Source organism: Oculina patagonica, chromosome 5, assembly GCF_052425735.1.
Source record: "Oculina patagonica isolate OP01 chromosome 5, crgOcupat, whole genome shotgun sequence".
In the NCBI taxonomy this organism is placed as follows: Eukaryota; Metazoa; Cnidaria; class Anthozoa; order Scleractinia; family Oculinidae; genus Oculina; species Oculina patagonica.
In genome coordinates this window covers 20,925,231-20,939,238 of record NC_135762.1, presented here as the reverse complement: position 1 = coordinate 20,939,238, position 14,008 = coordinate 20,925,231, and the positions used below count along the sequence as shown (strand labels likewise).

At 38.6% G+C, this 14,008-nt stretch overlaps 1 protein-coding gene, 1 long non-coding RNA gene and 2 pseudogenes across 2 annotated transcripts; 1 reads left to right on the top strand and 3 right to left on the bottom strand.

The window, feature by feature from the left end:
• The window catches only part of LOC144655060 (putative skeletal organic matrix protein 5 pseudogene), a 2,859-nt pseudogene extending 1,238 nt beyond the window's left edge, over positions 1-1,621 (bottom strand).
• Positions 1,622-2,080: 459 nt separating this feature from the next.
• Positions 2,081-2,438, top strand: LOC144653210 (uncharacterized). The gene is made up of 2 exons (XR_013570701.1): positions 2,081-2,242; positions 2,374-2,438. It is a non-coding gene; the product is annotated as an uncharacterized LOC144653210 (long non-coding RNA).
• Positions 2,439-2,696: 258 nt separating this feature from the next.
• LOC144653209 (uncharacterized) lies at positions 2,697-4,738 on the bottom strand. The gene has a single exon (XM_078513153.1). The coding sequence runs from the start codon at positions 4,591-4,593 to the stop codon at positions 3,712-3,714; it is 882 nt and encodes a 293-aa protein (XP_078369279.1). The 5' UTR covers positions 4,594-4,738; the 3' UTR covers positions 2,697-3,711.
• LOC144653208 (uncharacterized) lies at positions 4,689-5,836 on the bottom strand (annotated as a pseudogene).
• Positions 5,837-14,008: the final 8,172 nt, after the last annotated feature.

The following is a 14,008-nucleotide window of genomic DNA, read 5'->3' as shown; positions in this document are numbered from 1 at the left end:
CCCACCCCCTTTCAGTAGTAATGTACTACACTCTGAGGCAAAAATTTTTGCCACAGAGATTTAGTACATACTACTTCCAGTGCTGAATTTTTGCGCTTGATCTAAAACTGAATTTTTGCGCTGGATTACAAGCGGAGCGTTTCATAGTATTTTATTTATAAAATGCATGAAACTTATGATCAAATATAATAAAATATTATATTTGCTCCTTATCTTAACAACTGACACAAGGCTGAAAAACCAACCCTAACTCAACCCTAGGTTCAGCGGAGCGTTTCATAGTATTTTATTTATAAAATGCATGAAACTTATGATCAAATATAATAAAATATTATATTTGCTCCTTATCTTAACAACTGACACAAGGCTGAAAAACCAACCCTAACTCAACCCTAGGTTCAAAATAAAAAAAACTTCTTATACTCTTTTTCAAAATTTTGGATACAGTGCTTTTAAACAAGCCGAGTTTTTATGCTGTTGTTATTATCATGGTAAATCTCTTGTACTGAATATCTGTTGTGAATTATCTTCTAAAACGATTATGATTTTTGTTATTTTTGAATTCATTTTTTCTTTTTCAAGGTTGGATAATACACTGTTTAAATCATTGTAAATGTTACATATGTATTTACTTGTTTCATTTTCTTCATTTAATAATTTTGTTAATGGCTTGCAATGTCCATCTTGTTTTAGTTTTTTTTCTAAATATACTAAAGTGTCTAGATTTTCATATACCCAATCTCCGAGTTTTGATAATTCTTTTAATGTTACGATATACTTCAGTGTGTTTATTGCGTCATCAGACATATTTTTGAATGTATCTGCTTTGAAACATATTTTCTTTAAATTTTCCATGTTTATTTTCATGTTGGTCATTTATCTATATATATAGTGTATGTTTTTATTTTTATGCGTTTTTTCATGAATCTCTTATACTCTTTTTTAAAAATCTTGCATCTTAGTGCGTTTAAAACAAACCTCGTTGACATAATGAAAATCAAAACCTAGGATCATAACCTAGGATAAACAGATGAGTTTGTCTTTAATATCCAAAAGGATATGATTCTATACAGCTATCTGATATGTATTTTATTGCGCGCTTATCATATCCAAAGCTGTATACCTTTTCCTCATATTTGTTAACAATTTGTTTACTCTGTCTTGTTATCTTATTTTCATTTACTAATGTGAGTTCTTTGATATCGCCCTTAACCATCTTAATCATATTTGTGTGATTTAGTATTTGTGAATTTTCATGATTAAGGGAAAAACCTTTAATAACACATTTCTGTTTATTATCGCCATATATGAAACTGTAGTTTTTAGGGCCACCGCTTACGAAGGTACCTTTTATAACCTTACCGTCTAACTCATCTGTTAAATCGCCTAGCATGTCGCCTGTTTCTATTACCTTACTATTTTGGGATTTGATATACACAATACTATCTGTATCAAAATATAATACCTGTTTATCCAAATAGTCAAGTTTTTCATACAACATTAACCGTGCACTGCTAGTTGTAAAACATGCTACAAAGATATTTGTATTATAGGAATTATCAACAAACTGATCCTTATAAGTGTAACTCATCTGTACCATCTCATCAGTTATGAAATTCATGTTTAAATTACCTATAGTATCGTCGAGAACTACTTGATAAAATTCATTTATATCAGTTACGTATTTGCATTGATTCATGTTATTTCGTTGACCAAATTTCCCCCATAGTGAGTTTAAGCACATTTTTGCAATAGCTCGTAAACCTGAATTTTCATGTAATTCACCTAATTCAATGTCTAAATTCTTTTTAACTTTATTTCTAAAAATCATCTCGTCATTGTTATTTTTAAAATTATATTTTGTTGATTCAAGTTTTAGCTTCATGAATTTTTTTATATAACCTTTGAATAGATCATCGGATGACTTCTCAAAATGCCAAACCTCATATATTTTTATAATTTTATAGCCTTTTTCAATGGCCTTATTTAGTTCATCTGTTGTCCATGTGCCTATAAATGCTCGCTCACTTTCACTATGTTGGCATTTTTCTTGTTGCTTTGTTTTCGCGCATGATAAACACAGAGTTAATGATCCTCTTTTCGAGGGCTGGTTGAGTTGTTGCTAAAGCGATACACAAGTGACAATGACACACTGGTTGTGGGTAAAATAAGGGTGGCAGGGAAGCGTGACTTGGGTCTAGGGGCCCAGGAGGGGAGCCCTCCTGGGGGGAGGACAGATCAGGTGGTACCGGGGGGTAGCCACCCTGGGTTAAATGTTCCGGACCTGCCTCCAGGGGTGAGGCCCATATCCCACAGTCCCGAGGGATTGTGGGAACCAGGAGGGGGAGCCCCCCTGGGGGGAGTACAGATCAGGTGGTACCGGGGGTAGCCACCCTGGAATGGATATTTCTCCGGACCTGTCTCCAGTGGGCTAGAGGCTTACTGTGGGGTAAAGTGCAGCCAAAGGGTGCACTTCCCTGCCACCGACCTTTAATCTCAAACGCCAATACAATTAAGGTAAAGAAAATAGGACAAAAGTCTGAGTAACAACGTAAATCACTAGTTTTCATTAATACAGGAATGGTAGGCTTAAGCAACCACTGTATATAAAGCAAATGCCAAGTATACCGTAAAGAACTGAATATGTGGGTAAAATGGCGAAACACAAGGGTTCCAATCATGGGAGGGAGGGTGGGAAAAAGGAACTTGTGAGGATCTGCACGAAGCAAACAATGATTGCAAGAGGCGTGTGTGATCGAACTAGAGGTAAGGGGCATGCAGAGGGCACGTGAGAGAGCTAAATAGAACCATTGTAAGGCCTGCATTTACAGATATAAATCTACATTGGATCAGCTAAAATATTAAAGGATGCATTGTTAAACATAGGAGCTCGTTGTTGTCGCCCGTGCTTGGACTTTGGGATCGAGTGATACTAGAGAGATCGGAGCATGATGAGATTCCTAGGTATGCGAGACATTAGAGCTATGGGATTACATATCGGATAACATAGGAGTGTTTATCGTTTAACATACAAGTAGTTTATGAATAAAGTGGTTCTAAACCAAATGTGCCTAGCTATCTTGAGTGGTTTCTCTCAGGTCTCATTAACATCAGTTTATAGTTCCCATAAACTTGAACTTAATGATCCTCTTTTCGAGGGCTGGTTGAGTTGTTGCTAAAGCGATACACAAGTGACAATGACACACTGGTTGTGGGTAAAATAAGGGTGGCAGGGAAGCGTGACTTGGGTCTAGGGGCCCAGGAGGGGAGCCCTCCTGGGGGGAGGACAGATCAGGTGGTACCGGGGGTAGCCACCCTGGGTTAAATGTTCCGGACCTGCCTCCAGGGGTGAGGCCCATATCCCACAGTCCCGAGGGATTGTGGGAACCAGGAGGGGGAGCCCCCCTGGGGGGAGTACAGATCAGGTGGTACCGGGGGTAGCCACCCTGGAATGGATATTTCTCCGGACCTGTCTCCAGTGGGCTAGAGGCTTACTGTGGGGTAAAGTGCAGCCAAAGGGTGCACTTCCCTGCCACGAACTGTGGAGCCTGCCGAGCAAGGGGACACAGTTCCCCCACAGTAATAGGGAGTGGAGACCCAATGCTCAGGTGAGAGTTGAGCCTCCTGCTCCTTTCGACAAATTTTTTTTTTTTTTTTTTTTTTTTGGTCTTACATAGGACTGTTCGCGAAGCTATACTCATAATTGAAGGATTAGTGAGAGCTACAAGTGCTTACTAACAGTTTTGGTACAGCTAAAATAGAAGATTTTGGAGTCTTAATGTAGCGTTCGTAGCAGTCTGAGCTCCACCTTCCCAGGACTTTAATTAGCCATGAGGGGATGCCTGCTGAGGCTGCGGAAGTAGCGGCTCCGATTCGGAAGCTGTGGGAATAGTAGTTGTTGGATCGAAAGCCACAATGATGTAGAATTGTCCGGAGCTCCCTCGTAAGGCTTGTGCGAGTTAGCGATGAGCCAGATAAAGAGAAGGTAAACAAAGGCTGGCTTGCTGGAGGCTGAGCTTGGAGGATGTAGTCTTTCAGAGCCATCACAGAACAGATGGGAGAAGTGGACTTAGCTACTGTGAGAGTGCATCCCTGGCGGAAGGGGTCGGTTTTGGATTGTTTTATCCTAACCAGCATATGGGTGGGGGAATGGATATCCGGGTGAAAGGTTATATCTTGGGATGTTAAGTGCACCTCGGGATTGAAAGGCCCATTACAGGTAAACTCGCTAGAACGTAAAAAGGCGAAGAAAGCCAGGGTAAAGGCTGCCCAAAGCATAATGTGGTTTGGGTTTGTGCTCAGCTCGGGGTGAAGATAGTCATGGATGGCAGTGAGAACCTGAATGGTAATTGGAAGACGGTCGAGCTGTTGGGAGGGGGTTAGGCGTTTTATACCTGTCAGGACCTTCTGCAGGCGGTGCATTTTTTGGGTGTTAAGGGGAAAGTTAAGCTCACGGTGGAGGTCCTGAACTGCGACCAAATACAGTTTGACTGTCTCATAGGTTACTTTTTTGGCTAAGTGGGAAGCAAAATAAATGAGGGTCAGTTCCGAAGCTGGCAATAGGGGTTTGGAGGGGCCCACCAGTCCATGCATTAAGCTGAAGGTCACAAAATGCTTTTGGCCGGCTCGATAGGTTCGCCTTGTGGATGGGGCGAGGGAAGCCTGGAAGTATTGCTGTACTGAGGCTGTCAGATGAGCATCGCTGATGGAGGGATGCAGCAGGGAGTGGGAGAGGCTGTGGGAGCCAGGGTGTGGAACCGGACCATCTGAAAACGGGAAAGGGAGTCAGCAATAGCATTGTCCAACCCAGGGATGTGGGTAGCACTAAATGTGAAGTTGTGGGCCAAGGTCAGGAGAGTGATAGCGCGAACCAGGTCCATCACCCGGGGAGACTTGGAATGTTTGGAGTTTATAATGGCTACAACAGATTGATTGTCACACCACATGCGGATACGTTTCCCGGTCCAGGTAGGGGCCCATAACACACAAGCCAGGTAGATGGGGAAAAGCTCCTGCCATTCAATACTGATGCCCCGTTGTTTGCTTAAGGTGTGTTCGGGCCGCCAGCGGCCTTGGAACCAAAGCCCATTTAGGAAACCTCCATAACCTAAGGTCCGGAAGCATTGGTGAAAAGTTGGAGTTCCGGGGGGGAAGAGATGTTGGAGTCGAGAAAAATGCTTACCCTGTTCCAGTGTTCGAGGAATTCTATCCACATCTTAATGTCCTTACGAAAGCCGGCATTGAGTTTAATGTGCCAGTGGGGGAGCTTGAGGCCTTTGGTTAGATGAATGATACGCTGAAGGAAGGGGCGACCGGGAGCAATGACCCTGCATGCAAACTGGAGGGTGCCTATAAGGGATTGAAGATCCCGGAGGGTGGCTGATTTTTTCAGGGACCATTGGAGAAGGGCCTGTTTGGTTCGGGTGAGTTTGTCCTGCGGAAGGCGGGCTTCCATGGTATGGGAGTCTAAAAGGATTCCCATAAATTCCAGGGAGGTGGAGGGAGAAAAGGTTTTCCCTGGGGCGATAGGAATGTCAAGCTCAGTGAACAGGTGAAGAACTTTGCAAAGGGCTGTTGCGCAGTGTGACCGGGGTGGGGGTAACGCAATGAAAAAATCATCCAGAATGTGGATGACCTGGGGAACATTAAGCTTATGTTGAATGATCCATTCAAGGGCAGAAGAGAACTGGTCAAAAAGGAAAGGGGCACTGCGCAAGCCAAAGGGGAGAACCATATCAAAAAAATAAAGGCCTTGCCATTTCATTCCCAGGAGTTCCCAGTCTGTAGGGTGGACAGGGATATTCCGAAAGGCTGCTTTGATGTCTAGTTTGGACATGAAGCAGTTCTGACCGAGATCCTGGAGAATGGTAATTGCATTATCTACTTTAAAGTAATGGAGGGAATAATCCTCCGGTGGGATGTGGGCATTAACACTAGTGGGGCAGTGTTTCGGGTAGGAGAGGTGGAAGATTGTCCGCCAGTCAGAGGAGTGTTTCTTAGGGATAGCCCCAATGGGGTAAACTTGAAAGTTTGGAAAAGGGGGGGGAAAGGAAAGGGCCTGCAGTGTGACCTAATGACACTTCTTTCAACATGTTTTTGTCGATGATTGAAGGGTTTTCTTTAGCGGAGGGTAAATTGGGAAATTCTTGTGGAGCCCGGGGACCCGAGTAACCAATTTTGAAGCCATGGGAAAAACCGGATAGAAGGTATTGGACAAATGACTGGTTGGGGTGATCATGGAGATAGGATGCCAGCTTGGGGATGTTAATAGGGGTCGGGGGGGAGAGCTGGGAGAGGTACTCAGGGGTGGCTCCGGGAGGAACTGCTAGAGCTTGAAGATGACTTAGGGCGGTCTTCTCTGTAGCGGGAGAGTTTTGAGTGTTCCTGGCCTGAGTGAGTGCCATAGCATCCAGGGTGGTTGCATCGATGCTTGAAAGGGCATGGGGTGCGGGCACAGGGTCGGCCATTGTTAAAGTTGAAGCACAGGTCAGACTGGGTGGGGGCATTCCTTGTCCTGGGGGTAGACAGAGGGCAAGAGTCAGCATGGTGATCGGAACTGCTGCAGGATCTGCAGCCCGATGTTTGAAGACCCGTGAATGTATCCAGGTATAGCTGGACGTCACGTTCCCCCCAGTTGAGGGAGAGGTTGTGGGAGGCACGGCGCCGAAATTCGACGTCGTAGACGTACCAGGACATCCCGGGGAATTTCCTCGCCGCGTCCCGAATTAGCTGCTGGTAAGCAATTAACGCGGTGGCGCGCGAGGGGTAAGAGGCGACCAGTACTGATGAAAAAATGGCAAAAGCATCGAGCCATTTAACAATGGTGGTGATTTTGGGGCGTTTGGATGCCGAGGGAAGGGGAATGGTGAGACCTTGTTCCCCGACCTTGAGGTTGAGCTGGGAGCTCAGGGCGTCCTCTAGGAGAGACGATATGGGGAGGAGAGTAGCAAAGTCCACGTACTCACCGTTCGTGATGGCTGTCGTCGTGGTCTTCGTCAGGTGGCTTGCGATGGACGGTTGGCGAAAATCCGGAAGGAGGGCAGCGACGGTGACTGGATCTGATGGGTTGAATAATGCACCAGGTTGTGGGAGAGCAGGGAAGGCCGATTGAGGCGTGGGGAGGCTTTGTTGTTGTTGACGGCCATCTTGAAGTTGTTGGCGGCCATCTTGAAGTTGTTGGCAGCCATCTTGAAACGGCGTGAGACTGGGTTCCACAGCATGGCCTTCGCGGGGCGTCGCGCGTGTCGTCGCGCGTGGAATTTGTAGATGACCGCCATCTTGTCGGGAAGCCAGTTTTTCGTCGATGATGGACGCGATTAACTGCGCCAGTTCGGCTTGTGGGGCCAGGGTGTTGTCTTGCACCGTACGAATTACAGGAACGTCTGAGCCGCTTTGCGGGTTGGGAACTTCTTGGTTCGCTTCGAGACGAGCTATGAGCTGTTGCCGTGTGCCCGTCTGAGTAAGATTGTATTGTGCCAGCAGGAGGCGAAGGGCCTCGGTGGCCATCGACCGAAAGTTAGTCTGTGCAGGCGTTTGTGCGGTTGCTGCGGGACCTTGGCGGGTCCTGGCTGATTTCCGAGTGGTGGGTCTTCCTCGGTTTGGCATGATGATAAAAATACGGAGAGTTGAGCTTAGGAACGAAACATCAATTTTTCAGATTTTTCACATTTTATTTTCTGAGGTAAAACAGGATGGTATAATTCTCTTGGGGGTAAAATTTTACATTTTATGAATCCATAATATTTATCATCGTATTTATCAGGTGTTATTATTTTTTTAGGATGACCTATAGGATATTTTTTGTAGAACTGTACTGTTGGATATAACGAGCAGAAATCAACATATTTACCACATTCACCATCTTTGAATTTGTATAAGAGCTTGGAAGCATTAGTCCTACCTCCAAAAAATGCATCTCTAGGATTTAGTGGTTCAACAACTTCTCTATACCAATCATTTTTATAATATTTTTGGAAACATTTATCCTTTTTTAATTTACACTCCCACATCTCAATAAGATTGTAACCAACAGCTGTTATTTTGTTATTTTTAGCTTGTGTTTTATTATACAAAGTACCCATATCGCATTGATTCTTATTATTGATAACATCAGGCTTGTAACAATCTGGACAACCATGCCAGAAACAACCTTGAAATTCATAAACAGTATTTGTAGATTCACAAAAACCATCAACTTTTAATTCGTTATTGATAAGTTTTTCACCTCCTGTCAAAGCATGCTGGATCTTAATTTTATTTTTTTCAGCAATGTAATCAAGCCATGCGATACTTACTACACTATGTTTGTCTGTTTGAATAATATTATCAACTACAGCTATGGTATTTTTTGACATATAATTCCCTCTGTAAATAGCCATGCAAACACCTGCTATAGTAATGTATTTTAATGGGTCAATATTTTCCTCTTTAATGAAATCTTGCCTGAATTTTAACATACACCTTCTTAATATATCAACGTCTGAACGACAGTAACCAATTAATTCTTTTTTGAAATCGAAAACATAATTTTCATTAACACGTTCATCATACCATTGAAGGAATTTCTGTCTATCATGGGTTTTCATTTGATTATAGCCGTAGTGCTTCATAGAAGGCATATTACCGATATAGTTTTGATTACAATTTTTGTTGAAATAATGTGGGAAATACCCTTTTTTCAACTCGTCTAAGCCAAATGTTTTTGGAAACGATTGTAGGGATTGTTGGATAAAATTCAAACTGTCGATTATTTTGATTCTTAACTGTGGTATCTCCATCATCATGATTTTTGCTCCATTGTAAATGCAATAAGGTTTGAATCCATTATCTATACACCATTTGAGAATAAAATGGGAATCGTACCCTTTGCTATTATGAGCTAGAAGGGTGTATCCTTTATATTTTTCATTTAGAATTCCATTACAAAAACTATTAATATCATTGAAGATTGATTCATTACCGTTGAAATCATGACAGATAGCTAGATTAACTTCGTGTAACCCAGTACTTTGTACACATTCGAAATCAAAAAATAAATATTTTTCATTATATGTTCTACATGAGTGGCAATAATCTTTTTTAGGAATGCTTTTATTTGATCTGCAAGGTTTTTTGCTATCTTTTATACAATTTCCTCCCTTGCATTTGATTTTTTTCATGAAACATTTATGTTTGCTTTCACAATATTTATTGCAATTATTACACATTTTGAAACCACATTTATGTATTTTTATATATGGTTTTAGTATGATTTGATTGCATTTTAAGCATTTAGCAACACTGTTACATACGGCCTCATCACCATCTTTTATCGATCGATTACGTGTGTGGTTTTTGAAACAACTATCACCATGAAAAACACGATTACACTGATTACATGTAACGTCTTCACCATTGCATTTATTACCGTCTGGAAAATATTTGAAACAACATAGGCATTTTTGGGGGCATTTGTGCTTATCACGTCTTGTGTAAGATTTTTTGCAAGAATGACAGTAATATGCTACATTTAGAAAAGCTGTCATTGATTTTATGACATCAAAATGATTTCGACTCTTGTATAGATAAATTTTATCTGCTTTACCATTATTAGCAGTATATATAATCTCATTGAACTGCTCAGAATCTATGATATTGATTTCAATATCTAAATATGTTGCAAATTTATTGACATCATATAAAGAATTTCCATAATCATTAATTAGAACATTAGCATTATTATGAAGTTCTTTTGCTTGAATTTCTTGTAGTTTTCGGCTTTTATTGAACCCATCTTTCAACTGAGTTGTGGTGTAATTTTCAGGATGTAGATTAGCATAAGCTGTTACAATGGAGCGGGCTAAGCATATTGAGTCAGAGTTTTTTATTGTGATAATGCATTGTTTCCTATTCACAGTTTGTTTAGATAAATATAACCGACCTTTGCCTGCCGGTATTTTGACAGATTGAATGATTATTTTGCAATTTTCTAAATCTATTTCTTTATACTCCAACGTATTGATTACATCTGAAAGTTGATTTAACTTGAAATCAGAAACTTTTAACAATTTTGTTGAGATAGGATGATCTAATTCATCATTTGAAATTACCAATCTGAATCTATCATTACCTTTTAACTGCCTTTTCTTTATTGTCATTTCAACCATTTTTTCAAATACACTGAAAACATCATTTTTATTGTTTATGAAATTTTTTCGTACATTTATTTTGAATTCATTGGTATAAGCATTGAATTTTTTATTCGCTGTATTTCCGATTTCCGTTATTTTGAATAGAGGTTGGTCATTGGATGTTGAATCAAAAATACTGTCATCGAAATTAAATTCATTGAGTGTCCTGTTTAAGGTCTTATCGTTCTTATATTTTTGAATTTTATTGATTACTTTTTTCCTTGTTGAGGTTTTTACAAGATCTATCCATGTATAGCCTAGTGCCTTTGCATCCCTCAGGTAACTTTTTGATAGTTGTTTAAGAGTATTATGGGTTTTTGTTATTGGTTTAGGAGTATTTGAATGAGATTGGTATGTCTTCTTTTTTGGTATTTTACGCGAGGGGGTGGGGCTTTGATTCGGCTTCTGGGGCTCGTGTGCTTTTGGCTCGACCTTTTTGTGCTTGTGTGCTTTTGGTTCGGCTTTTAGTGATAAAATGAGTTTTATAAGGTCGGTTTTAGATAGATTGTTGAGATCAGATTCGTCCATATTAATATTGGTTGAGATATTTTTTTGTGTCATTTTTTGTGTACTATATAAAATTACTATGTCTTTAAGTCCTTTTATAGTAAAAATTATTTTTGAGATTTTTTTGGTGCGTTTAAAAGATAACCAGAAATAAATATATTTTTGGTCACCTAAGGCAACAGATAACAGCAATTCATATATACTGTGCTATACAATATATAATTATATAATATTGCTTTATATGTTTTCAGCTGGTATTATGTTGTATTGGTCTTCAATAGCCTTGATAACAGTATTTTTAATATGCTTCTTGGTCCTCATGTGAGAGTGCTTTCCAGCGAGCGTGTAGTCATGTTGACATGCATCACATATCCATGATTTGTTTAGCATATATCTGGTCTTGCTTTCCTTAATAGCGTTTTGTCTGTCTTCTTCATTATCGTATTTTTTATTTCGTCCCATTTATTATATACTATATATATTTCTTTATATGTTTTTTATAGTGCGTTTGAAAATAAATATTTATATTATTATAGGTGATAGATATAAACATATAATTATTTTCTTTATTAATATATATAGAATGAGTGATATTACATTAAATATCAAACACCTGCCAGAAGCTGATGAAAGCTCGAATGATATAGTCTTCATTAATAAAATGTGGTGTATTCAGAGCATCCTTGAAGCTAATATTTGTATTATTAAAATGCTATCTTCGAACCTAAATAGCAGATCTGAAATATCAAATGAAGACAAAAATCATGCACGTTTAGAGTGTATACCTGAAGACCAGAAACGACGACGTGGAAGGCCTCGTAAGGATCAACATATGTCTTCTCAGAAGCAATGTTTGTGATATAAATACATATTTATTCAGTCTATGGATAGATGCTGGAATCAGAAAAGTTGGTTCGTTTTTTGGTTTTGGCTTAAGTTGACATATGCAAATCAGGGCTGGAACCCCCAACGGTTTTGAAATGATTAATATTTAAAATGCTTCTTCATATGATTTTTTTAACCAATCAAAAGCTACATATTTTGATTCACAATTGTGAAACCAAAATGGAACCAAAATGGAAACCAAAATGGAAACCAAAATGGAAACAAAATGGAAACCAAAATGGAACCAAAATGGAAACCAAAATGGAAACCAAAATGGAAACAAAATGGAAACCAAAACCAAAACCAAAACCAAAATGGAAACCAAAATGGAAACCAAAATGGAAACGATTTTTTTACTCAAAACAGCTGTGCCGTGAAGTTATGTGTGTTATATATATAATGGTTTGTAATTCTGAAATCCACGATGAATTAAAAATTTTAAAAGAACCTATATGCCCTTTATGCGATCAACTATTGATAGAAGGTAACAAGGATGCTGAGCCATGCTGTAGTAAGCAGGATATGTCAAATCAAAACGGTATAAATGTTTGTATTAATTGCGGTTTGGTTCATGGTTCTATTTATTACAAAGAGTTCATTGATTTTTATGCAAATATGGATAAAATACGCCGAAAATCGGTATATCATCGGAAGTATCACGTTGAGAATGTTTTAAACGATTTATGTATTAAAAATAGGGTACAATTGACTAGTGATCAAAGGAATCGAATTTATAAAGTGTTTGATATTATCGAATCCGGCGCTATTCCTGTTGTAAACAAAGGTAGAAAAAGACTTATATCAACCAAATTCATAATTAAACAGCTTTTTTTGATGATGAATCTACCTTGTGAATTTATCAAAATTAGCAAAAGCAAGAAAACGTTAGCCTATTATCGATTGTATTGGAATGAGATTTTGTCATTAAATTTTGGCGAAATAAATCGGATCATTCAATAAATTTCTTATCATATTTTCGTAGGTACTTGTCGATTATTGGACCGGTATCTGTCACATAATCGTCAATGTTCTTCATTGAAATTATGACGCTAGACGGATTGTAATCACCGCATCTCATCGTGTTTTTAATTGAGTTGAGTAAATGCTGGTAGCTCTGATATGCATATGTACTATTTTGAATTTTTAAATCGAGATTTTGATGATGCATCCAGCCTTGTATTAAAAGCGCTATTGTACTAATTGCAACCAAACTAACACCTCCTGTAGCAATACTTGATGCAAGGGATCCGGATGCAAAGAGAATAGACAAAGAGTTACCCAGTAATTTCAGTCTTTTCAAGCGCTTTACGGCCTGCTTGTAAGCCCAGCATTTTCTGTGATAGGTGCTGTAATAGGCTTTTAATTCTGTGACTTGTTCTTCAGTCAGTTCGCTTGATATATGGTTCCATGTAAATATGCATTTTCGATGTTTAGTCATATATATTAGTTATATATGATTTTTTTGTTTTATCATTTTGTCATTTTAGCATTGCGCTTGTTCTTTATTGTGTAATACAGCTTCCTTATGTTTTGAATTAATCTCTCAATAGAATCAATAATATTGCTAACCAATTTCACTGTTTTCATATAATTTAGTTAGATAATTTATTCGAAGAAAACATTTTTTGTCTTGTCTAAAAACTGGATTTTATGATACTCTTTACCATTTATCGGGTATGTATTTTTACTAAAACCGATTCTTTGTATATAGTAACCTGAAGAAATTTGGAGGCTAGATGCGTTCAGCGTATACCCCGAGAAAATTTTATCGAGACTAATACCATTGTTACAAATACCGATCCGAAATTGACTCCCTATTTTAGTATACCAGAGATTCAAATATTTACCTATATAAGCAGATCTAATTTCCTCATAAGATACATCTAAATCATAATCGATTGATAACTGATTAGACTCTATTTTGAACCATGGGTAATGAAAACTACTCCCATTATTGAAGTTTATTTTAATTCTTTTATTATCACCGGTCTTATAGTCATATTTTAATGCCATATATATAGTCCAGTCATCGGATCCAGTTACATTTCCATTTAAATTAATTATGAAATCACCAATAAAACCCTTTATTGGATCAAAATCTGCTAACAATTTTGTGGGATTAAAGACAAGATTACCATTTAATCCAGACACTACAGCACCGTTGCTATTTGACATGATGAAATTTGATGGATCTAATAAATCAAAATAATATTCAAATATTTCATTATAAAAGCTCTTGGGCTGTAATAATTTTATTTTATTTTTTAATTGTAATAAATTAACCACAGATTTGTCAGTAGTGCCTGCTTCAACATTAATGATCTGTTTGTCGTTCATATTGACAATTTTTTCAAAGTAAATATTATCATTTTGGAAATACATGAAACTGTCATAAACACTACTATCAACATTTTCAACATAACCTATCACTCCATAAAATATCAAAT